Source organism: Oncorhynchus nerka, linkage group LG20, assembly GCF_034236695.1.
Source record: "Oncorhynchus nerka isolate Pitt River linkage group LG20, Oner_Uvic_2.0, whole genome shotgun sequence".
NCBI classification, from domain to species: Eukaryota; Metazoa; Chordata; class Actinopteri; order Salmoniformes; family Salmonidae; genus Oncorhynchus; species Oncorhynchus nerka.
Window position 1 is genome coordinate 43,679 of NC_088415.1, and position 24,831 is coordinate 68,509.

The 24,831-nt window shown below is 43.4% G+C and overlaps 1 protein-coding gene across 1 annotated transcript; it reads left to right on the forward strand.

Moving 5' to 3' along the window:
* Nucleotides 1-280: 280 nt before the first annotated feature.
* LOC135562769 (FK506-binding protein-like) lies at nucleotides 281-19,079 on the forward strand. The gene is made up of 4 exons (XM_065005104.1): nucleotides 281-436; nucleotides 8,317-8,708; nucleotides 8,827-9,290; nucleotides 15,835-19,079. Exons 2-4 carry the CDS (start codon nucleotides 8,319-8,321, stop codon nucleotides 16,052-16,054), a joined length of 1,074 nt encoding a protein of 357 aa, XP_064861176.1. The 5' UTR covers nucleotides 281-436; nucleotides 8,317-8,318; the 3' UTR covers nucleotides 16,055-19,079.
* The last annotated feature ends 5,752 nt before the right edge of the window (nucleotides 19,080-24,831 follow it).

The following is a 24,831-nucleotide window of genomic DNA, read 5'->3' on the forward strand; positions in this document are numbered from 1 at the left end:
TTTGTAGTGAGTGTAGGGTTAGATGGTAGGGTATTTACATAGTGGAGTCGAGTGGTGGGTTTGTAGTGAGTGTAGGGTTAGATGGTAGGGTATTTAAATAGTGGAGTAGGGTGTTTTTTTGTGAGTGTAGGGTTAGATTGTAGGGTATTTACATAGTGGAGTAGGGTGGGGGGTTTGTAGTGAGTGTAGGGTTAGATGGTAGGGTATTTACATAGTGGAGTAGGGTGGGGGGTTTGCACTGCAAAATTACTGCAGTAAATGTGTTATATTTTGAATGCTGTATAACTGCACTCTAACTGCAATATTTTTTCGTAAGGAAGGTGGCGGCAATGCAACATGTATTAGGTGCCAAACGCCGTTAAACCTCATCGAAGAAGAAGTTGTGTTGTTTTGATCCGTTGAAGTCGCACAAAGCCGAAATACCGTTTGTCTGCAGGTAGGAATAAGTTAGATAGCTGTTCATCTTCTCATGAAGTGTAGTATGTTTTACATACGTTTTTACTTTATGCACATGTTTTTACTTTCGCAATGTTCATTAACGCGTTATAGCTAGCTAACTGGCTAAAGGGTTAGTGCTATCTGGAGTCCTTGGGACGTTCCTACCCTAAATCCTCCCCATAAACCTTATCCTAAATCTTCCCCTAACTCCTCAATTGAACCCCTACCCATTTTAAATGTAAGCTTCAATGTGTTAGCGACGTCCCAAGGACCCCGGATTGCATGAGTCCTGGCTAAAGCTAACAGGCTGGTGAAAGAGGCTGGCAGCTGAGGAGCGCTCTACCTCGTCCCACAGACCCGCTCTCTGCAGGCGCAACCAGGGGTTCAACTAGGAGCGCCAGCGCGACATAATTACTAGCTAGTTAGCACACAATGACAAGTTTCTTGAGCCAACTAAAAAAATGGAACAAAAAATACACACACATTGAGTTGTTGCTACCAAAAAAGTATTAATACCCATTCATGTGGGTATTAATCTTGTTCATTCCCAGCGCGCATTTCCACCCGTACGAAAAAAAGATTAATCAGAGTGCAGTAAACTGCAAATCAGAGTCCATAATACCTTTTCCTATTTTACTGCCGTAATTGTACAGTGTCACTGCAGTTATTATGCCATTACTGCGTCCAAAATACCACAGTTGACTGCAGTTTGAAAGCTGCAATCTTTTGTTATAAGGGCAGGGTGCTGTTGCAGATATAGCATAAAAATATGGCCTTTTCTGTAGCCAACATGCTGGATGTAACATGTATGGCACTGTAATGAGATGCAAATTTATGTAGGTTTCTCTGATCAAATCGCCTAATCTAAAAATGTGCTGACATGTTAACAAACAACATCCTAACAGGTCAAAGTCAAATGGGAATATGGACATCAGGCTACTCACAACTAATGTCCAGGAGTTGTTTTCCTGTGGGCAAAATTGTCATGATCAGTGGTTTCGAGTTCGTATCCGTCAAATAAAATACTTCTGCATTTCCCGTTGTGTAAACACATTGCAAATAGGCTCAGGATAACTCCTCCTGATAAAGTTGGGTAGCTGATATTCATAGCTTTTAAATAGCCAAATTGCTAAGTCACATTACTCCTGAGTGGCAGCAGCAGTCTAAGGCACTGCATCTCAGTGCTATAGGCGTCACTACAGACCCTGGTTCGATTCCAGGCTGTATCACAACCGGCTGTGATTGGGAGACCCATAGGGCGGTGCACAATTGGCCCAGCGTCGTCTGGGTTAGGGTTTGGCCCGGGTAGGCAGTCATTGTAAATAAGAATTTGTTCTTAACTTACTTGCCTAGTTAAATAAATAAAAAAGAAACCGGGACTCGGGACTAATAAAACCAATGGCCTGTTTTTCCAAATGGTGGGCATTCATAGGCTGCACCCCACTAAGTCCTTTTTGGTCCCGTCTGTACATCTTGTTGGTGCGGCAGTGATTCCCATGTCGTCCACAGAGGTTTATTTATCGGTTAGGTCCGGACCAAATCTGATCCAATCATTAGACGTTTATGTTTGGTTCAGATTTTGTCCAGTCTGACCCAGCCTTGATTTGGCCCATGCATAGATGTCTTTTCACCTTTCATTCATAACCTCACTTCAACACCTGGGAAATGTGCATATTCAAAGTCATTTTGCTTACTGGGGCTATTCTAGTTTTGGCGGGGGCCATTTTGTTTTTTCTCTCACTTAAGGCAGAACAGCCAGGTCCGGCCCTGCACAGAGCTAGCTTGATGTGAAGGTAGAGGAAGATCAGCTTACCTTGTTAGCCAGCTAGATGGATGAATTTCACTCATGAACCAATAATGTAACTCAACTAAATACAGTGGTGGAAAAAGTACCCGATTGTCATACTTGAGTAAAAGTAAAGGTACCTTAAAAGAAAATGACTTAAAGTACAAGTGAGTCACCCAATTGTCATACTTGAGTAAAAGTATAGATACCTTAAAAGAAAATGACTTAAAGTACAAGTGAGTCACCCAGTAAAATACTACCTGAGTAAAAGTAAAGGTACCTTAAAAGAAAATGACTTCAAGTACAAGTGAGTCACCCAGTAAAATACTACTTGAGTAAAAGTATAGATACCTTAAAAGAAAATGACTTAAAGTACAAGTGAGTCACCCAATTGTCATACTTGAGTAAAAGTATAGATACCTTAAAAGAAAATGACTTAAAGTACAAGTGAGTCACCCAGTAAAATACTACCTGAGTAAAAGTAAAGGTACCTTAAAAGAAAATGACTTCAAGTACAAGTGAGTCACCCAGTAAAATACTACCTGAGTAAAAGTTTGAAAGTGTGGCGCAGTGGTTAAGGGCGCTGTACTGCAGCGCCAGCTGTGCCACCAGAGACTCTGGGTTCGCGCCCAGGCTCTGTCGTAACCGGCCGTGACCGCGAGGTCCGTGGGGCGACGCACAATTGGCCTAGCGTCGTCCGAGTTAGGGAGGGTTTGGCCGGTTGGGGAATCCTTGTCTCATCGCGCACCAGCGACTCCTGTGGCGGGCCGGGCGCAGTGCCCGCTAACCAAGGTTGCCAGGTGCACGGTGTTTCCTCCGACACATTGGTGCGGCTGGCTTCCGGGTTGGATGCACACTGTGTTAAGAAGCAGTGCGGCTTGGTTGGGTTGTGTATCGGAGGACGCATGACTTTCAACCTTCGTCTCCCCCGAGCCATACGGGAGTTGTAGTGATGAGACAAGATAGTAACTACTAACAATTGGATACCACGAAATTGGGGAGAAAAAGGGGGTAAAATTCACAAAAAAAAAGAAAAAAGTAAATGGAATTGATCAAATGTACTTAAATATCAAAAGTAAAAGTATGAACCATTTCAACTGAAGGTTGTTGGATCGAATCCCCGAGCTGACAAGGTTCAAATCTGTTGTTCTGCCCCTGAACAAGGCAGTTAACCCACTGTTCCCCTGAACAAGGCAGTTAACCCACTGTTCCCCTGAACAAGGCAGTTAACCCACTGTTCCCCTGAACAAGGCAGTTAACCCACTGTTCCCCTGAACAAGGCAGTTAACCCACTGTTCCCCTGAACAAGGCAGTTAACCCACTGTTCCCCTGAACAAGGCAGTTAACCCCCTGTTCCCCTGAACAAGACAGTTAACCCACCGTTCCCCTGAACAAGGCAGTTAACCCACTGTTCCCCTGAACAAGGCAGTTAACCCACTGTTCTCTGGTAGGCTTTCATTCTAAATAATAATTTGTTCTGACTTGCCTAGTTAAATAAAAACATATTTTCAAATTCCTTATATTAAGCAAAGCAGATGGACACATTTTTAAAATATTTTTTTCATATACGGATAGCCAGGGGCTCGCTCCAACACTCAGTCAACCATTTACAAACGAAGCATGTGTTTAGTGAGACTGCCAGGTCAGAGGCAGTAGGGATGACCAGGGATGGTCTCTGTTTAGTGAGTCCTCCAGATCAGAGGCAGTAGGGATGACCAGGGATGTTCTCTGTTTAGTGAGTCCACCAGATCAGAGGCAGTAGGGATGACCAGGGATGTTCTCTGTTTAGTGAGTCCACCAGATCAGAGGCAGTAGGGATGACCAGGGATGTTCTCTGTTTAGTGAGTCCTCCAGATCAGAGGCAGTAGGGATGACCAGGGATGTTCTCTGTTTAGTGAGTCCACCAGATCAGAGGCAGTAGGGATGACCAGGGATGTTCTCTGTTTAGTGAGTCCACCAGATCAGAGGCAGTAGGGATGACCAGGGATGTTCTCTGTTTAGTGAGTCCTCCAGATCAGAGGCAGTAGGGATGACCAGGGATGTTCTCTGTTTAGTGAGTCCTCCAGGTCAGAGGCAGTAGGGATGACCAGGGATGTTCTCTGTTTAGTGAGTCCTCCAGATCAGAGGTAGTAGGGATGACCAGGGATGTTCTCTGTTTAGTGAGACTGCCAGGTCAGAGGCAGTAGGGATGACCAGGGATGTTCTCTGTTTAGTGAGTCCTCCAGATCAGAGGCAGTAGGGATGACCAGGGATGTTCTCTGTTTAGTGAGACTGCCAGGCCAGAGGCAGTAGGGATGACCAGGGATGTTCTCTGTTTAGTGAGTCCTCCAGATAAGAGGCAGTAGGGATGACCAGGGATGTTCTCTGTTTAGTGAGTCCGCTAGATCAGAGACAGTAGGGATGACCAGGGATGTTCTCTGTTTAGTGAGTCCTCCAGATCAGAGGCAGTAGGGATGACCAGGGATGTTCTCTGTTTAGTGAGTCCACCAGATCAGAGGCAGTAGGGATGACCAGGGATGTTCTCTGTTTAGTGAGTCCTCCAGATCAGAGGCAGTAGGGATGACCAGGGGTGTTCTCTGTTTAGTGAGTCCTCCAGATCAGAGGCAGTAGGGATGACCAGGGATATTCTCTGTTTAGTGAGTCCTCCAGACCAGAGGCAGTAGTGATGACCAGGGATGTTCTCTGTTTAGTGAGTCCTCCAGATCAGAGGCAGTAGGGATGACCAGGGATATTATCTTGATAAGTGTGTGAATTAGACCATTTTCCTGTTCTGTTAAGCATTTAAAATAGAATTAGTACCTTTGGGTGTCAGGGAACATTTATGGAGTAAAAAGTACATAATTTTCTTTAGGAATGTAGTGAAGTAAAAGTTGTCAAAAATGTAAAAAGTAAAGTACAGATACTCAAACGTTTTGAAGTACTTTACACAACTGGTTAAAGCTTTACTCTAAAATGGATTAAATAAATACAAATCCTCATCAATATACACACGATACCCAATAATGACAAAGTCAAAACAGTTTTTTAGACATTTTTGCAAATGTAAATAAATAAATGAATATTTACATAAGTATTCAGACCCTTTGCTATGAAACTCGAAATTGAGCTCATCTGCATGCTATTTCCATTGATCATCCTTGAGATGTTTCTACAACTTGATTGGAGTCCACCTGTGGTAAATTCAATTGATTGGACATGATTTGGAAAGGCACACACCTGTCTACATGTCTGCACACACCTGTCTCCGCCTGGCTACTCCAACCTCGGCCAACAGCTCCGCCCCCCCCGCAGCTCCTCGCCCAAGCCTCTCCAGGTTCTCCTTTACCCAAATCCAGATAGCAGATGTTCTGAAAGAGCTGCAAAACCTAGACCCGTACAAATCAGCTGGGCTTGACAATCTGGACCCTCTATTTCTGAAACTATCTGCCGCCATTGTCGCAACCCCTATTACCAGCCTGTTCAACCTCTCTTTCATATCGTCTGAGATCCCCAAGGATTGGAAAGTTGCCGCAGTCATCCCCTCTTCAAAGGGGAGACACCCTGGACCCAAACTGCTATAGACCTATATCCATCCTGCCCTGCCTATCTAAGGTCTTCGAAAGCCAAGTCAACAAACAGGTCACTGACCATCTCGAATCCCACCGCACCTTCTCCGCTGTGCAATCTGGTTTCCGAGCCGGTCACGGTGCACCTCAGCCACGCTCAAGGTACTAAACGATATCATAACCGCGATCGATAAAAGACAGTACTGTGCAGCCGTTTTCATCGACCCGCCAAGGCTTTCGACTCTGTCAATCACCATATTCTTATCGGCAGACTCAATAGCCTCGGTTTCTCGGATGACTGCCTTGCCTGGTTCACCAATTACTTTGCAGACAGAGTTCAGTGTGTCAAATCGGAGGGCATGCTGTCCGGTCCTCTGGCAGTCTCTATGGGGTGCCACAGGGTTCACCTCGGGCCGACTCTTTTCTCTGTATATATCAATGATGTTGCTCTTGCTGCGGGCGGATTCCCTGATCCACCTCTACGCAGACGACACCATTCTATATACTTTCGGCCCGTCATTGGACACTGTGCTATCTAACCTCCAAACGAGCTTCAATGCCATACAGCACTCCTTCCGTGGCCTCCAACTGCTCTTAAACGCGAGAAAACCAAATGCATGCTTTTCAACCGATCGCAAGGCCTGCACCAAGATGCCCGACTAGCATCACCACCCTGGATGGTTCCGACCTTGAATATGTGGACATCTATAAGTACCTAGGTGTCTGGCTAGACTGCAAACTCTCCTTCCAGACTCACATCAAAACATCTCCAATCGAAAAATCAAATCAAGAGTCGGCTTTCTATTCCGCAACAAAGCCTCCTTCACTCACGCCGCAAGCTTACCCTAGTAAAACTGACTATCCTACCGATCCTCGATTTCGGGCGATGTCATCTACAAAATGGCTTCCAACACTCTACTCAGCAAACTGGATGCAGTCTATCATAGTGCCATCCGCTTTGTCACCAAAGCACCTTATACCACCACCACTGCGACTTGTATGCTCTAGTCGGCTGGCCCTCGCTACATATTCGTCGCCAGACCCACTGGCTCCAGGTCATCTACAAGTCCATGCTAGGTAAAGCTCCGCCTTATCTCAGTTCACTGGTCACGATGGCAACACCCATCCGTAGCACACGCTCCAGCAGGTGTATCTCACTGATCATCCCTAAAGCCAACACCTCATTTGGCCGCCTTTCGTCTCCAGTACTCTGCTGCCTGTGACTGGAATGAACTGTAAAATCGCTGAAGTTGAGACTTTTATCTCCTCACCAACTTCAAACATCAGCTATCCGAGCAGCTAACCGACGCTGCAGCTGTACATAGTCTATTGGTAACAGCTCCACCCATTTTCACCTACCTCATCCCCATACTGTTCTTATACTGTTTTTTTTATGTATTTATTTATTTACTTTTCTGCTCTTTTGCACACCAATATCTCTACCTGTACATGACCATCTGATCTTTTATCACCCCAGTGTTAATCTGCAAAATTGTATTATTCGCCTACCTCCTCATGCCTTTTGCACACATTGTATATAGACTGCCCATTTTTTTTCTACTGTGTTATTGACTTGTTAATTGCTTACTCCATGTGTAACTATGTGTTGTCTGTTCACACTGCTATGCTTTATCTTGGCCAGGTCGCAGTTGCAAATGAGAACTTGTTCTCAACTAGCCTACCTGGTTAAATAAAGGTGAAATAAAAAAATAAAAACATAAGGTCCCACAGTTGACAGTGCATGTCAGAGCAAAAACCAAGCCATGAGATTGAAGGAATTGTGGCCTCCATCATTCTTAAATGGAAGAGGTTTGGAACCACCAAGACTCTTTGTAGAGCTGTCCGCCAGGCCAAACTGAGCAATCAGGGGTCCGAGAGGTGACCAAAAACCCGATGGTCACTCTGACAGAGCTCCAGAGTTCCTCTGTGGAGATGGGAGAACCTTCCAGAAGGACAACCATCTCTGCAGCACTCCATCAATCAGGCCTGTATAGTAGAGTGACCAGACAGAAGCCGCTCCTCAGTAAAAGGCACATGACAGCCGGCTTGGACTTTGCCAAAAGGCACCTAGCTGACTCTCAGACCATAAGAAACAAGATTCTCTGGTCTGATGAAACCAAGATTGAACTCTTGGCCTGAATGCCAAGCATCACATCTGGAGGAAACCTGGCACCATCCCTACGGTGAAGCATGGTGGAGGCAGCATCATGCTGTGGGGATGTTTTTCAGCAGCAGGGACTGGGAGACTAGTCAGGATCGAGGGAAAGATGAACGGAGCAAAGTACAGAGAGATCCTTGATGAAAACCTGCTCCAGAGCGCTCAGGACTTCCAACAGGACAATGACCCAAAGCACACTAGTTTATAAAAAATACGCTTGGACTTTCATTCCATGTTGTTTAGGTTACTATATTATGTTGTTGGTTGGTTACCATGCAATGGGAATATCTCCTCTCCATCTCTGCTTCTTCTCTTCTTCCTCTCTTTGTCTTCTCTCCTCCTCTTCTTCCTGTCTTCTCTCTCCCTCTAACTCTCCCTCTCTCCTCAAGTGATGAAGACCTCCCAGGCAGTGGAGACAGAAGGCGATAAGATCACTTCCTGGGTGTCTGTGTGCCCCAGGGGCTTGTGGGAGGTTTGTCAGAGGAGGAAACGAGGGGCGGAGCCAACTGACCCCTCTGGAGACGTCTACCCCGGGATTGGCTCTCTGTGTCAGGTCAGAGTTCAACGCCAAGGAGAACCTACAGCTGACCCGGAGCTGTCACTCAAACCTGACCTGCCAATCGCAGTCCTTTCAGATGCCCAGGTCCCATCCCTACAGCGCTCCCAGGGTACCATGCTGCAGGTCCCGCTTGGTGATTGGATCATTCTGAGGCTGGGGGAGGGGCAGTGTGACATCACAGAGGGGTGTGTGGAGGGGATGAGAGCTGGAGAGAAGTGTGAGGTAAGGAGAGGCTCACTCACCAATAGCACCACACTGAATCAGCATGTACCTGCTGTTACCCATTCACCCTTCATACAGCTGGTCAAACCTTTCACTCCTTTGACCCTCGTGTCCCCAGGTAATGCTGACTCCACTAGCAGACCGACTCCGGGGAGGAGAAGAGGAGCAGAAGAGAGCAAGCCCTGACCAGTCCCTGTGTATAACAGTAGAGCTCCAGTCCTTCTCTCCTGGCCATGAGTCCTGGCAGCTGTCAGCTGGAGAGAAGTGGGGCTGGGTGATGTCACACAAGCAGAGGGGGGGAGACAGGTTTAGGGCGGGGGACATGTGGGGGGCGGCAGACAGCTACAGCCGAGCCATCAAACTCCTCATCACCCTAAAACTACACACCCGGGGAGAAGGGGAGGAGATGACTCCGATAGAGGAGGAGGAGGAGGAGGAGGATGAGGAGACGGAGAAGAAAGATAGCCTAGAGGCCCCTACAGATCGTCAGTACCGTTCCACCAAGGCCTCTCTCTACTCCAACCTGTCCCTATGTCAGCTCAAACTGGGCCAGTGGTCCCGGGCCAGAGGGTGTGCCTCCAGGTAAGGCTAGGAATTGCCAGGGACCTCACCAGTACTTAATTTGTAAATCGGGAATTCCCAGAACACATAGTGAGCACGGGTGGCTCTGAGGTGGGTGTGGGGTGGGGGGCTCTGAGGTGGGTGTGGGGTGTGGGGGCTCTGAGGTGGGTGGGGGGAGGGGCTCTGAGGTGGGTGTGGGGTGGGGGCTCTGAGGTGGGTGTGGGGGAGGGGCTCTGAGGTGGGTGTGGGGGAGGGGGCTCTGAGGTGGGTGTGGGGGGAGGCTCTGAGGTGGGGTGGGGGGAGGCTCTGAGGTGGGTGTGGGGGGCTCTGAGGTGGGGTGGGGGGGTTCTGAGGTGGGTGTGGGGGGGGGGCTCTGAGGTGGGTGGGGGGCTCTGAGGTGGGTGTGGGGGTGGCTCTGAGGTGGGTGTGGGGGTGGCTCTGAGGTGGGTGGGGGCTCTGAGGTGGGTGGGGGGCTCTGAGGAACCGTCCCAAACGCATTGAGACAAGAAGTCTAACACAACATAGCAGCAGACAGAGTAAACAGCCAAGTAGCCTACTATCTATGGTGGTGACACGGACAGCACTCTCCAAGTAGCCTACTATCTATGGTGGTGACACGGACAGCACTCTCCAAGTAGCCTACTATCTATGGTGGTGACACGGACAGCACTCTCCAAGTAGCCTACTATCTATGGTGGTGACACGGACAGCACTCTCCAAGTAGCCTACTATCTATGGTGGTGACACGGACAGCACTCTCCAAGTAGCCTACTATCTATGGTGGTGACACGGACAGCACTCTCCAAGTAGCCTACTATCTATGGTGGTGACACGGACAGCACTCTCCAAGTAGCCTACTATCTATGGTGGTGAAACGGACAGCACTCTCCATGGCGCTGAATAATTCAAAGCATTTCAGACGTCACACTGCAGTATGCCCACATACTTGAGTAAAGCTGCGGTTACACAAGTCCACATTTCTTAGAGCCTAATGTTCTAGACTCACAAGTGCATTTTCAACATGTTTAGACAACACTGCAGAACACCCATATACCCACCAGCTGTGGAGCTCACAAGACCTGCATTTCATATCATTTTCAAGTCATCAATGTAGCTGTAGAACACCCATATACCCACCAGCTGTGGAGCTCACAAGACCTGCATTTCATATCATTTTCAAGTCATCAATGTAGCTGTAGAACACCCATATACCCACCAGCTGTGGAGCTCACAAGACCTGCATTTCATATCATTTTCAAGTCATCAATGTAGCTGTAGAACACCCATATACCCACCAGCTGTGGAGCTCACAAGACCTGCATTTCATATCATTTTCAAGTCATCAATGTAGCTGCAGAACACCCATATACCCACCAGCTGTGGAGCTCACAAGACCTGCATTTCATATCATTTTCAAGTCATCAATGTAGCTGTAGAACACCCATATACCCACCAGCTGTGGAGCTCACAAGACCTGCATTTCATATCATTTTCAAGTCATCAATGTAGCTGTAGAACAAATATCGGAATAAAACTTCAAATAAATCAATGTAGGACACAGCAGAACACGCACATGAGAATATATAGGCCTCCTGCCTATGTGAAAGTATGAAGCACATATTCAGATTACCTTCACAGTACAGAACAAGTTTGTAAAGGAAGAAATATGTACTACCTTAGTTTTCAAAACCTCCCACAACGACTCTCCCCGTGACTCTTGAGAGTCGACTTGCCATGAGCGGGATGTTTAGTCTCCTTCTCAGGCTGTTCTGAAGACTCTGGCTGTAGTGTCTATTTTTTCATTCTGAGTGTGAACTATAACCTGGGTGTCCTCTCTAGCCTCGTCTACAAATACGCCTGTTCAAAAACCTTTTTTTTCTGAGAGCTATTTGTTGTTTCTTTACGTCTGAGACATAGGATGTTAATTTACTGTACATTCCCACTATTTTGCTAGTTTAATCCCTCCAGTTGTTTCTAGACCCAAGCTCCCTACTTTTTTGCGTGTTGTACAGCCCAACTCTGAATTCTGCATGACAAGCCAGGGGTTATACATTTGCTTGTTCTTGAACTGCTCCGAGCACTTTGTCGGTGGATGCACTGCCGCCCTCACCCCCAGCTCCCCATCTCCCTCTCCAGCTGGGTTAGGGTTAGGTCTACTAGCTAGTGAAGGTAGCTGAACTGGCGGGATTAATAGCAGCGCTGTTAGCTAAGGTATCGCTATCAGGAACAGTTTGCACCTCACTCCTCTCTTCCGGCACTGACAGTTCTCTGACTCGTTCTGAGTTCGATTCACCATCTCTCTCTGGAATTATTATTATTTAAACATTTTTGGGGGGCGATTCAAATTCAGTAGGGAGCTGACTAGACTAGGCTATGTAATTACGTAGGGACCTCTTCACTAGCTGACCACCACTACCAAGATCTGTGTCAAGATCAGTTACTTACCCCACCGGCCCTCCCCATAACCTCTATGTACAAATAAGAGAGCAGGTCTGGAATCAGTGTGGCTCGATAGGATGACTATATACATTGGGGCAAAAAAGTATTTAGTCAGCTGCCAATTGTGCAAGTTTTCCCACTTAAAAAGATGAGAGAAGCCTGTAATTTTCATCATAGGTACACTTAAACTATGACAGATTACTATTTGCAAATTATGGTGGAAAATAAGTATTTGGTCACCTACAAACAAGCAAGATTTCTGGCTCTCACAGACCTGTAACTTCTTCTTTAAGAGGCTCCTCTGTCCTCCACTCGTTACCTGTATTAATGGCACCTGTTTGAACTTATCAGTATAAAAGACACCTGTCCACAACCTCAAACAGTCACACTCCAAACTCCACTATGGCCAAGACTAAAGAGCTGTCAAAGGACACCAGAAACAAAATTGTAGACCTGCACCAGGCTGGGAAGACTGAATCTGCAATAGGTAAGCAGCTTGGTTTGAAGAAATCAACTGTGGGAGCAATTATTAGGAAATGGAAGACATACAAGACCACTGATAATCTCCCTCGATCTGGGGCTCCACGCAAGATCTCACCCCATGGGGTCAAAATGATCACAAGAACGGTGAGCAAAAATCCCAGAACCACACGGGGGACCTAGTGAATGACCTGCAGAGAGCTGGGACCAAAGTAACAAAGCCTACCATCAGTAACACACTACGCCGCCAGGGACTCAAATCCTGCAGTGCCAGACGTGTCCAGGCCCGTCTGAAGTTTGCTAGAGAGCATTTGGATGATCCAGAAGAAGATTGGGAGAATGTCATATGGTCAGATGAAACCAAAATATAACTTTTTGGTAAAAACTCAACTCGTCGTGTTTGGAGGACAAAGAATGCTGAGTTGCATCCAAAGAACACCATACCTACTGTGAAGCATGGGGTGGAAACATCATGCTTTGGGGCTGTTTTTCTGCAAAGGGACCAGGACGACTGATCCGTGTAAAGGAAAGAATGAATGGGGCCATGTATCGTGAGATTTTGAGTGAAAACCTCCATCCATCAGCAAGGTCATTGAAGATGAAACATGGCTGGGTCTTTCAGCATGACAATGATCCCAAACACACCGCCCGGGCAACGAAGGAGTGGCTTCGTAAGAAGCATTTCAAGGTCCTGGAGTGGCCTAGCCAGTCTCCAGATCTCAACCCCATAGAAAATCTTTGGAGGGAGTTGAAAGTCCGTGTTGCCCAGCAACAGCCCCAAAACATCACTGCTCTAGAGGAGATCTGCATGGAGGAATGGGCCAAAATACCAGCAACAGTGTGTGAAAACCTTGTGAAGACTTACAGAAAACGTTTGACCTCTGTCATTGCCAACAAAGGGTATATAACAAAGTATTGAGATAAACTTTTGTTATTGACCAAATACTTATTTTCCACCATAATTTTGCAAATAAATTAATTTAAAATTCTACAATGTGATTTTCTGGATTTTTTTTCTTCTCATTTGTCCGTCATAGTTGAAGTGTACCTATGATGAAAATTACAGGCCTCTCTCATCTTTTTAAATGGGAGAACATGCACGATTGGTGGCTGACTAAATACTTTTTACCCCACTGCCCACTGTAGAAGGATCACCGTGCTTTTACATGATGGTCTTTCTGGGGGGTGGGAGAAATAACGAGGAGACAACTTGATATAATGCTAAACGCTTTTATTAGAATGTGAGACAATAAATAAATCCGGAGAGATACCGGATCCGGGAAAATAGGTGCCGGAACAAACAGTCAAATCTGAGAGGTGCTGGATCCTGTTCCTGCGGGATCCGTCTCAAATGAAGCACTAGACCTCATGATACTTGGGTGCTGATACGATATGTATTGCAATTGTCACAATCATGGCCGCTGGAAGATGTTTTTGGGTTGTAGGGCTGTTGATGGGCGGAAAGGGGGGGTGGGGGTGCTTCGCTCATACAGGAGTAAAAAAAAAAAAAGGCCTAGTTCGCTAATTTGGTATGTGTTGTTTTATTTTTTGTATGTGACTCGTTTCAGGAAACTAGGCGTATGTTGCGCGTCACTACACAGTCGAGGCATTTGAACGTAAACATTTATTTTTGATCAAAATGCGTTTTTTTTTTGTCAGAAATACCTTCTGCAATATGTAAACTTTCATGTGCCTTAATAACAAACTTCTATGCCATCTGTAGATATGAATAAAATTGTTAAATTACGAGCCTACTTGGTTTAGCCACGGAAAAAGCCAGGAATCTTCCCGCTAGCCATGATTGGCTGAGGTAATGGATGGGCTGGACAAGCCGAGAGATGAGTTCGGATTGGTCTGCCATGTAGCACGCTTCTGTTTATAACTGTTTATGATCTGGTCAGTATGTGATCCTTTCTAACGGGGCTTTTTTGAAAGCTAACATGAAGAACTGCAAAAGTGTTGCTCTCCACTTTCTGGAGGAGGACCGAGTTTTGAAATCGGTGGAATGCCGGTGGAAGCACAGTATGATAGCTAAGGAGATGGAGAAAATTCTGGCGTTTGAATGCAAATATGCAGATGGAGTTGAAAAGAGAACACACACAGAATTGTAATCCGGAGACCGGTGTTTTATACATCTTCAAACTAAGGGCAACCATGGCATCCATGACAGAGAGGGAGAAGTGTTCATGCATGTTTACGGGTAAGAGAGTCTAGCTAGCTACATTTTCAGATATTTTACGTTTCTAATTTAGTCAGAATGTCATTTTCATTTCAAGCTAAAGTGTACTGTTAGCTGGCTGGCACGCTCGCTAGCTAATGTTACGTGAATGATGTGTATAGTAATATTATTCATATCTCACAGCCATTTGCATGGCTAGCTAACATTGAATCTAGTTTGTTAGCTACATACAGAATAATGCAGGGTAGTAATGCTATAAATTAGGATTATGGGTCATTGTTTAGCTATCTAGCGACATGTCTAAACAAAAGACTCCACTCAGCAAGGTACCATTTCACTGTACCGTTCACACCTTCTGTGACGAATACATTTTTGATTTGATATAGTTTGCGTTTACCAGAGACGGGAATGTGAAGAACAACATGACCTCTGCACCAAAAGTCAAATTAGGATATAACATTAGGGCCAACGAGACAGTTTTCCAAGTTCTAAAATTCTCCGGTAGAATGCCCTGCTTTTATTTTGTCTCACTTACAACTGTATTTCCTGTAATTGGCTCGCCATTAAATTGTAAATAATGATCTTGTTGTGAGTTTATGTTCCTGTAATAATTAATACAAATTAGCTAAAGTTAAGACGTTGTCAGTTATGTGGTCATTATTTAAACTGGCTAGCCAGCTAACTTTACGTTAGCTGTCTAGCTAACAAGCTAACCAAAACATTGTTTATAAAGTTGCTTTTAGGTGCCTCTTTTGCTAGATTGACATAAACAGATGGGTTTATTGGTGTTAAAATACACCAGTTATGCTATTTTGGAACAACAGGCTGCTGATGTCATGCATGTGAATCCTTAAAGAGCTGGGCGGGGCTAAGTCATAAGAGGGTGTGACCGATGCTGAATGGGCGGGGCTAAGTCATAAGAGGGTGTGACCGATGCTGAATGGGTGTCGACAAAGAAGAGCTCTCCACTAGATACCCAAACGTTCAAGGGCCATTTTCTCAAAAGTGGGGTTACAAGTTTATTAACTTTCAAAGCAGAATTACTTTCCCTCAACTGTAGTGTTACAGTATGATATACCGTTTTCGAGTCTCTACTTTTATCCAATGTAAAAAAAAATAATAAAAAAATGTAAAATGTTGATACATAAGACAAAATCGAGCCAGTCGGTCACACATGCTCACAATCGTAAAGATTCTCTATATATTGCGATTTGACGCTGTGATTTGTTTAATACGATTAGACATTCCCATTGTATTGCTCACCATGTCTGATGCAGAGAGGAGAGAGCATGACAACATTAGTTTTGATCAGTCATGGAAAAACATGTTGGTTCCCTGTTTCAAAAGAAAATTAATAACAAGGAAAAAATACTAGTTTTGGGCAGGCACAGCTGACTAATGCAAAAATAATATTGAGATATATTGTCAAATAATATCCCAATATGTAACTATTTTTTCCCGCGCCAGATCCACGCTGCTGGAGCCCCAAGGGCTGAAGGCCTGGTACCGCCTTGGGCAGGCCAACCTGGAGGCAGGGGAGCTGGAGGAGGCCGACAGGGCCTTCAGGAAACTACAGGAGCTCCAGCCTGACTCTCCCTCCGCCCTGAGAGGACTGAGAGAGGTGGGGAGGAGAGAGCGAGAGACGAATAGCAGACTGGGACAGAGACTCTGCAAGATGTTCAGCTGAAGAGGGAGAGTGAGAGAGGACTGATAGCCAACAGGGACAGGGACTGAGTCAAATGTTCAGGCGAGAAGGAGAGGGTGACAATTAGCAGACTATTTTTTCATCCACAAATAGTCTTAGGCTGTGTTTATATAAGTAGCCCAATTCTGATATTTTTTCCAATATTGGTCTTTGACCAATCACAAGTAAAATAAATATCAGAATTGGGATGTCTGTGTAAATATGGGCACTGGATTATGGGATTTAAGTGTCAGTCATTTTTTTTATTGAACTGTTAAGACACTGGAGCTGTTCTAGAAAATACATTTAAGAAGTGGTATAGAAATTAGCTGGAATTATGGGTAAGACGGCTTTTCACCAACTCTGTCCTGGGGACGCCCAAGAGCCACACATTGAGGTTTTTGCCCTAGCACTACTAATTCAAATAATCAAAGTTTGACGATGAGTTAGTTATCTGAATCAGCTGTGTAGTGTCAGGGCACCCCAGTTAGAAACGCTGGGGCAGGATTAGGCTTCTAAAGGGAGGGTACAAACAAACAATAGCCAATGATACGGGGAAAAAAGACATCTTAGGAGGAGATATCTATGTGTATCTATCTACACACACACACGTACCGTTGAAGTCAGAAGTTTATATACACCTTAGCCAAATACATTTAAACTCAGTTTTTCACGATTCCTGACATTTAATCCTAGTAAACAGTACCTGTCTTAGATCAGTTAGGATGATCACTTTATTTTAAGAATGTGAAATGTCACAATAATAGTAGAGAGAATGATTTATTTCAGCTTTTATTTCTTTCATCACATTCTCAGTGGGCCAAAAATGTACATACACTCAATTAGTATTTGGTAGCATTGCCTTTCAATTGTTTAACTTGGGTCAAACGTTTTGGGGTAGCCCGTTTCGGGCCCATTCCTCCTGACAGAGCTGGTGTAACTGAGTCAGGTTTGTAGGCCTCCTTGCTCACACACGCTTTTTCAGGTCTGCCCACAAATTTTCTATAGGACTGAGGACAGGGCTTTGTGATGGCCACTCAAATACCTTGACTTTGTTGTCCTTAAGCCATTTTGCCTCAACTTTGGAAGTATGCTTGGGGTTATTGTCCATTTGGAAGACAGATGAACGTGGTACCTTCAGGCGTTTGGAACCAGACTTGTGGAGGTTTACACATTTTCTTCTGAGGTCTTGGCTGATTTCTTTAGATTTTCCCATGATGTCAAGCAAAGAGGCACAGAAGTGGGCCTTGAAATACATCCACATGTACACCTCCAATTGACTCCAAATGATGTCAATTAGCCTATCAGAAGCTTCTACAGCCATGACATTTTGGGGAATTTTCCAAGCTGTTTAAAGGCACAGTCAACTTAGTGAATGTAAACTTCTGACCCACTGGAATTGTGATACAGTGAAATAATCTGTCTGTAAACAATTGTTGGAAAAGTTACTTGTGTCTTGCGCAAAGTAGATGTCCTAACCAACTTGCCAAAACTATAGTTTGTTAAAAAGACATTTGTGGAGTGGTTGAAAAATGAGTTTTAATGACTCCAACCTAAGTGTATGTAAACTTCTGACTTCAACTGTTCATACACACACACACACTACCGGTCAAAACGCCTACTTTAGAACGCCTACTCATTAAATGTTTTTTCTTTATTTGACTATTTTTCTACATTGTATAATTAATAGTGAAGACATCAAAGCTATGAAATAACTCATGGAATAATAGTCTAATAAAGTGTTAAACAAATCAACATGTATGAACTATTTCAAATTACTATTAACCAAACTAGACGGGACAATTTAATTGTTTTATTTTATTGACTGATAGCCAGCCTCCCAACACTCAGACATAATTTACAAAATAAGCATCTGTTTAGTGAGTCCTCCAGGTCAGAGGCCGTAGGGATGACCAGGGATGTTCTCTGTTTAGTGAGTCCTCCAGATCAGAGGCAGTAGGGATGACCAGGGATGTTCTCTGTTTAGTGAGTCCTCCAGGTCAGAGGCAGTAGGGATGACCGGGGATGTTCTCTGTTTAGTGAGTCCTCCAGGTCAGAGGCCGTAGGGATGACCAGGGATGTTCTCTGTTTAGTGAGTCCTCCAGGTCAGAGGCAGTAGGGATGACCAGGGATGTTCTCTGTTTAGTGAGTCCTCCAGATCAGAGGCAGTAGGGATGACCAGGGATGTTCTCTGTTTAGTGAGTCCTCCAGGTCAGAGGCAGTAAGGATGACCGGGGATGTTCTCTGTTTAGTGAGTCCTCCAGGTCAGAGGCAGTAGGGATGACCGGGGATGTTCTCTGTTTAGTGAGTCCTCCAGATCAGAGGCAGTAGGGATGACCAGGGATGTTCTCTGTTTAGTGAGTCCTCCAGATCAGAGGCAGTAGGGATGACCAGGGATGTTCTCTGATTAGTGAGTCCTCCAGATCAGAGGCAGTAGGGATGACCAGGGATGTTCTCTGTTTAGTGAGTCTGCCAGGTCAGAGGCAGTAGGGATGACCAGGGATGTTCTCTGTTTAGTGAGTCCTCCAGATCAGAGGCAGTAGGGATGACCAGGGATGTTCTCTGATTAGTGAGTCCTCCAGATCAGAGGCAGTAGGGATGACCAGGGATGTTCTCTGTTTAGTGAGTCTGCCAGGTCAGAGGCAGTAAGGATGACCGGGGATGTTCTCTGTTTAGTGAGTCTGCCAGGTCAGAGGCAGTAGGGATGACCAGGGATGTTCTCTTGATAAGTGTGTGAATTGGAACATTTTCCTGTCAAAATGTACTGTACTTTTGGGTGTCAGGGAAAATGTATGGAGTAAAAAGTACATTTTCATTAGGAATGTAGTGAAGTAAAAGTTGTCAAAAAATGTAAATAGTGTAGTAGTATAGATACACCAAATTACTTAAGTAGTACTTTTAAAGTATTTTACACCACTGTCCATATGTGTTATTTCATAGTTTATCTTCACTATTATTCACTATTTTTTCCTAAATCTACACACAATATCCCCTAATGACAAATTTGCAAATAAAACCCGTATTCAGACCTTTTGTTAATGAGAATCATCTTTACTAATGTTGCAGAAATCAGTAAAGATAGCACACAGCTCAGACACCCATGCATACCCCACAAGACATGCCACCAGAGGTCTCTTCACAGTCCCCAAGTCCAGAACAGACTATGGGAGGCGCACAGTACTACATAGAGCCATGACTACATGGAACTCTATTCCACAGTACTACATAGAGCCATGACTACATGGAACTCTATTCCACAGTACCTCATAGAGCCATGACTACATGGAACTCTATTCCACAGTACTACATAGAGCCATGACTACATGGAACTCTATTCCACAGTACTACATAGAGCCATGACTACATGGAACTCTATTCCACAGTACTACATAGAGCAATGACTACAAGGAACTCTATTCCACAGTACTACATAGAGCCATGACTACATGGAACTCTATTCCACAGTACTACATAGAGCCATGACTACATGGAACTCTATTCCACAGTACTACATAGAGCAATGACTACATGGAACTCTATTCCACAGTACTACATAGAGCCATGACTACATGGAACTCTATTCCACAGTACTACATAGAGCCATGACTACATGGAACTCTATTCCACAGTACTACATAGAGCCATGACTACATGGAACTCTATTCCACAGTACTACATAGAGCCATGACTACATGGAACTCTATTCCACAGTACAACATAGAGCCATGACTACATGGAACTCTATTCCAAATCAAGTAACTAATGCCAGCAGTAAAACTAGATTTTTTAAAACAAAACAAATACACGTTCTTGAACAGCAGGACTGTGAAGAGACACGCATACACATCTAATATACTGTCTAAAGTATACTACACATCTAATATATATACTGCCTAATGTATACTACACATCTCATATACTGTCTAATGTATACTACACATCTAATATATACTGTCTAATGTATACTACACATCTAATATACTGCCTAATGTATACTACACATCTAATATATATACTGCCTAATGTATACTACACATCTTGTATATATACTGCCTAATGTATACTACACATCTAATATATACTACACATCTCATATACTGTCTAACGTATACTACACATCTAATATATACTACACATCTCATATACTGTCTAACGTATACTACACATCTAATATATATACTGCCTAATGTATACTACACATCTCATATACTGTCTAACGTATACTACACATCTAATATATACTACACATCTCATATACTGTCTAACGTATACTACACATCTAATATATATACTGCCTAATGTATACTACACATCTAATATATATACTGCCTAATGTATACTACACATCTCATATACTGTCTAACGTATACTACACATCTAATATATACTACACATCTCATATACTGTCTAACGTATACTACACATCTAATATATACTGCCTAATGTATACTACACATCTTGTATATACTATTATGTATATTACATATCTCATACTGTATATACTGCCTAATGTATACTACACATCTAATATATATACTGCCTAATGTATACTACACATCTAATATATATACTGCCTAATGTATACTACACATCTAATATATATACTGCCTAATGTATACTACACATCTAATATATATACTGCCTAATGGATACTACACATCTAATATATATACTGCCTAATGGATACTACACATCTCATATACTGTCTAATGTATACTACACATCTAATATATATACTGCCTAATGTATACTACACATCTAATATACTGTCTAATGTATACTACACATCTAATATATATACTGTCTAATGTATACTACACATCTAATATATACTGCCTAATGGATACTACACATCTAATATATATACTGCCTAATGTATACTACACATCTAATATATATACTGCCTAATGTATACTACACATCTAATATATATACTGCCTAATGTATACTACACATCTAATATACTGTCTAATGTATACTACACATCTAATATATACTGCCTAATGTATACTACACATCTAATATACTGTCTAATGTATACTACACATCTAATATATACTGCCTAATGTATACTACACATCTAATATACTGTCTAATGTATACTACACATCTAATATATATACTGCCTAATGTATACTACACATCTAATATATATACTGCCTAATGTATACTACACATCTAATATATATACTGCCTAATGGATACTACACATCTAATATATATACTGCCTAATGTATACTACACATCTAATATACTGTCTAATGTATACTACACATCTAATATATATACTGTCTAATGTATACTACACATCTAATATATACTGCCTAATGTATACTACACATCTAATATACTGTCTAATGTATACTACACATCTAATATATACTGCCTAATGTATACTACACATCTAATATACTGTCTAATGTATACTACACATCTAATATATATACTGCCTAATGTATACTACACATCTAATATATATACTGCCTAATGTATACTACACATCTAATATATATACTGCCTAATGGATACTACACATCTAATATATATACTGCCTAATGTATACTACACATCTAATATACTGTCTAATGTATACTACACATCTAATATATATACTGTCTAATGTATACTACACATCTAATATATATACTGCCTAATGTATACTACACATCTAATATATATACTGCCTAATGTATACTACACATCTAATATATATACTGCCTAATGTATACTACACATCTTGTATATACTGTTGTGTATACTACACAGCTAATATACTGTAATGTATACTATACATCTACTGTATATATATATAGCTCACTGTCTACTACACTTATCATACTGTGTATACTGTAATGTATACTACACATCCTAATATACAGTGCATTTGGAAAGTATTCAGAACCTTTGACTTTTTCCACATTTTGTTCCATTACAGCCTTATTCACAAAAAGAAAATGCCCCTCAGTCTACACACAATACCCCATAATGACATCACAATACCCCATAATGACATCACAATATCCCATAATGACATCACAATACCCCATAATGACATCATAATACCCCATAATGACATCACAATATCCCATAATGACATCACAATACCCCATATAGCATATTTCCCCCAATGCAAGCCCCGTACTGTATATCCCCCCACTATAAGCCCCGTACTGTATATCCCCCCACTATAAGCCCCGTACTGTATATCCCCCACTATAAGCCCTGTACTGTATATCCCCCCACTATAAGCCCCGTACTGTATATCCCCCCACTATAAGCCCTGTACTGTATATCCCCCACTATAAGCCCTGTACTGTATATCCCCCACTATAAGCCCTGTAATGTATATCCCCCCACTATAAGCCCTGTACTGTATATCCCCCACTATAAGCCCTGTACTGTATATCCCCCACTATAAGCCCCATACTGTATATCCCCCCACTATAAGCCCTGTACTGTATATCCCCCACTATAAGCCCTGTACTGTATATCCCCCACTATAAGCCCTGTACTGTATATCCCCCACTATAAGCCCCGTACTGTATATCCCCCCACTATAAGCCCCGTACTGTATATCCCCCCACTATAAGCCCTGTACTGTATATCCCCCACTATAAGCCCTGTACTGTATATCCCCCCACTATAAGCCCCGTACTGTATATCCCCCACTATAAGCCCTGTACTGTATATCCCCCACTATAAGCCCTGTACTGTATATCCCCCACTATAAGCCCCATACTGTATATCCCCCCACTATAAGCCCTGTAATGTATATCCCCCACTATAAGCCCTGTATTGTATATCCCCCACTATAAGCCCTGTACTGTATATCCCCCCACTATAAGCCCTGTACTGTATATCCCCCCCACTATAAGCCCCATACTGTATATCCCCCACTATAAGCCCTGTACTGTATATCCCCACTATAAGCCCTGTAATGTATATCCCCCACTATAAGCCCCATACTGTATATCCCCCACTATAAGCCCTGTACTGTATATCCCCCCACTATAAGCCCTGTACTGTATATCCCCCACTATAAGCCCTGTACTCTATATCCCCCACTATAAGCCCTGTACTGTATATCCCCCCTATAAGCCCCGTACTTTAACAATGACAGCCTCTCCATCCTAGTGTGGGAGATCAACCATTTCCAGGCCCAGGGACATGTACTAGTCTGTGGTGACCTACATGCCAGAACTGGACAAGAACCTGACACCCTCAGCACACAGGGAGACAAACACCTACCTGGAGGTGACCGCATTCCCTCCACAATATGCCTCCCTAGACACCACTATGACAAAAACAGGTCAAAATTCCTGTAGCTCTGTCGCATGCTGGGTCTGTACATAGTCGATGGTAAGCTTCAAGGGGACTCCTAAGGTATGTACACCGATCTTAACCCAGAGTCTGAGTGTTCAGTCAGCCCACTGACACCCCTATCAGACCACAGAAAAATCACAGTCTACTTGAACAGAGCAAAACTCAATCATGAGGCATCAAAGCCAAATGAACTGCACAATATTAAGAAATGCTTTAGACTGAAGGAAAGTAGTGTAGAAATTTCCCAAAAAACAATTGGCCAACAACAAGTTCAATCCCTTTTAGACAACTTCCTGGACAAAACGTTCCACTGTAATAGTGAAGTTTTAAACATGCCAGTAGAAAGCCTGAATATTATTATTGTCCTTTCAGCTTCCCTATCAAATTTTAAAATGTCAAGCAGACAACCTTTGAAAATGTGTAACAATCACAAACGATTTGATGATGAATGCAAAACCCTAAAGTTGTTTGCGCGGCATTGCAAAATAAATGTACACCTTATTCGACAATTTCATCCTAACTGCTTGTGCAGTGCAACGGCCGTCTGCTTGTGCAGTGCAATGGCCGTCTGCTTGACTCGCTGCAACTCTCCCATCCTCTCATTGTTTTTTTAGGAGCATACTAACCCACGTGGTTGATTGAAAGATGAATGAAGTCCACACTCCAGTCCAGTTGGTGGCGGTAATGCACCTAAAGTTAGTGGCTAACTGCCATATAAAATCCACAGAAGATGGAGAATAAACGAGGAGAGATTTATCAAAGAAAACTCAATAAAAACAAACTAGGTTCCCCCTTTTATCTGTGGATTCATTGTACCAATGCTCCTTATAGGACATATCACAGCACTTTATATTCCTCTGTAAACTGGTCATCTAGGTTCCCCCTTTCATCTGTGGATTCATTGTCGGAGGCTATCAAAACGTCCCGCCGGGGTCAGCCTACACAAAACACAGACCTCTGTATACCTGTCGCAAGACCCACTGGTAATGTTTATTTATAAAACCCTCTTAGGCCTCACTCCCCCTTATCTGAGATATTTACTGCAGCACTTACCCTCCACACACAACACCGTTCTGCCAGTCACATTCTGTTAAAGGTCCCCAAAGCACACACATCCCTGGGTCACTCGTCATTTCAGTTCGCTGCTGCTAGCGACTGGAACGAGCTGTAACAAACACTCAACCAGGACAGTTTTATCTCAATCTCTTCATTCAAAGACTCAATCATGGACACTTACTGCTTTGCGTGATGTATTGTTGTCTCTACCTTCTTGCCCTTTGTGCTGTGCCCAATAATGTTTGTTCCATGTTTTGTGCTGCCATGTTGTGTTGCTACCATGTTGTGTTGCTACCATGCTGTGTTGTCATGTTGTGTTGCTATTATGTTGTGTTGCTACCATGCTGTGTTGTCATGTTGTGTTGCCATCAATCAATCAAATGTATTTAAATAGCCCTTCT

What these genes read in the sequence shown, in the direction of transcription:
- LOC135562769 (XM_065005104.1), top strand. Translation starts at nt 8,319, where the DNA reads ATGAAGACCTCCCAGGCAGTGGAGACAGAAGGCGATAAGATCACTTCC. An exon ending in GAGCTGGAGAGAAGTGTGAG is followed by an intron (nt 8,709 to 8,826) that starts GTAAGGAGAGGC and finishes TCGTGTCCCCAG; the next exon opens with GTAATGCTGACTCCACTAGC. An exon ending in GCCAGAGGGTGTGCCTCCAG is followed by an intron (nt 9,291 to 15,834) that starts GTAAGGCTAGGA and finishes TTCCCGCGCCAG; the next exon opens with ATCCACGCTGCTGGAGCCCC.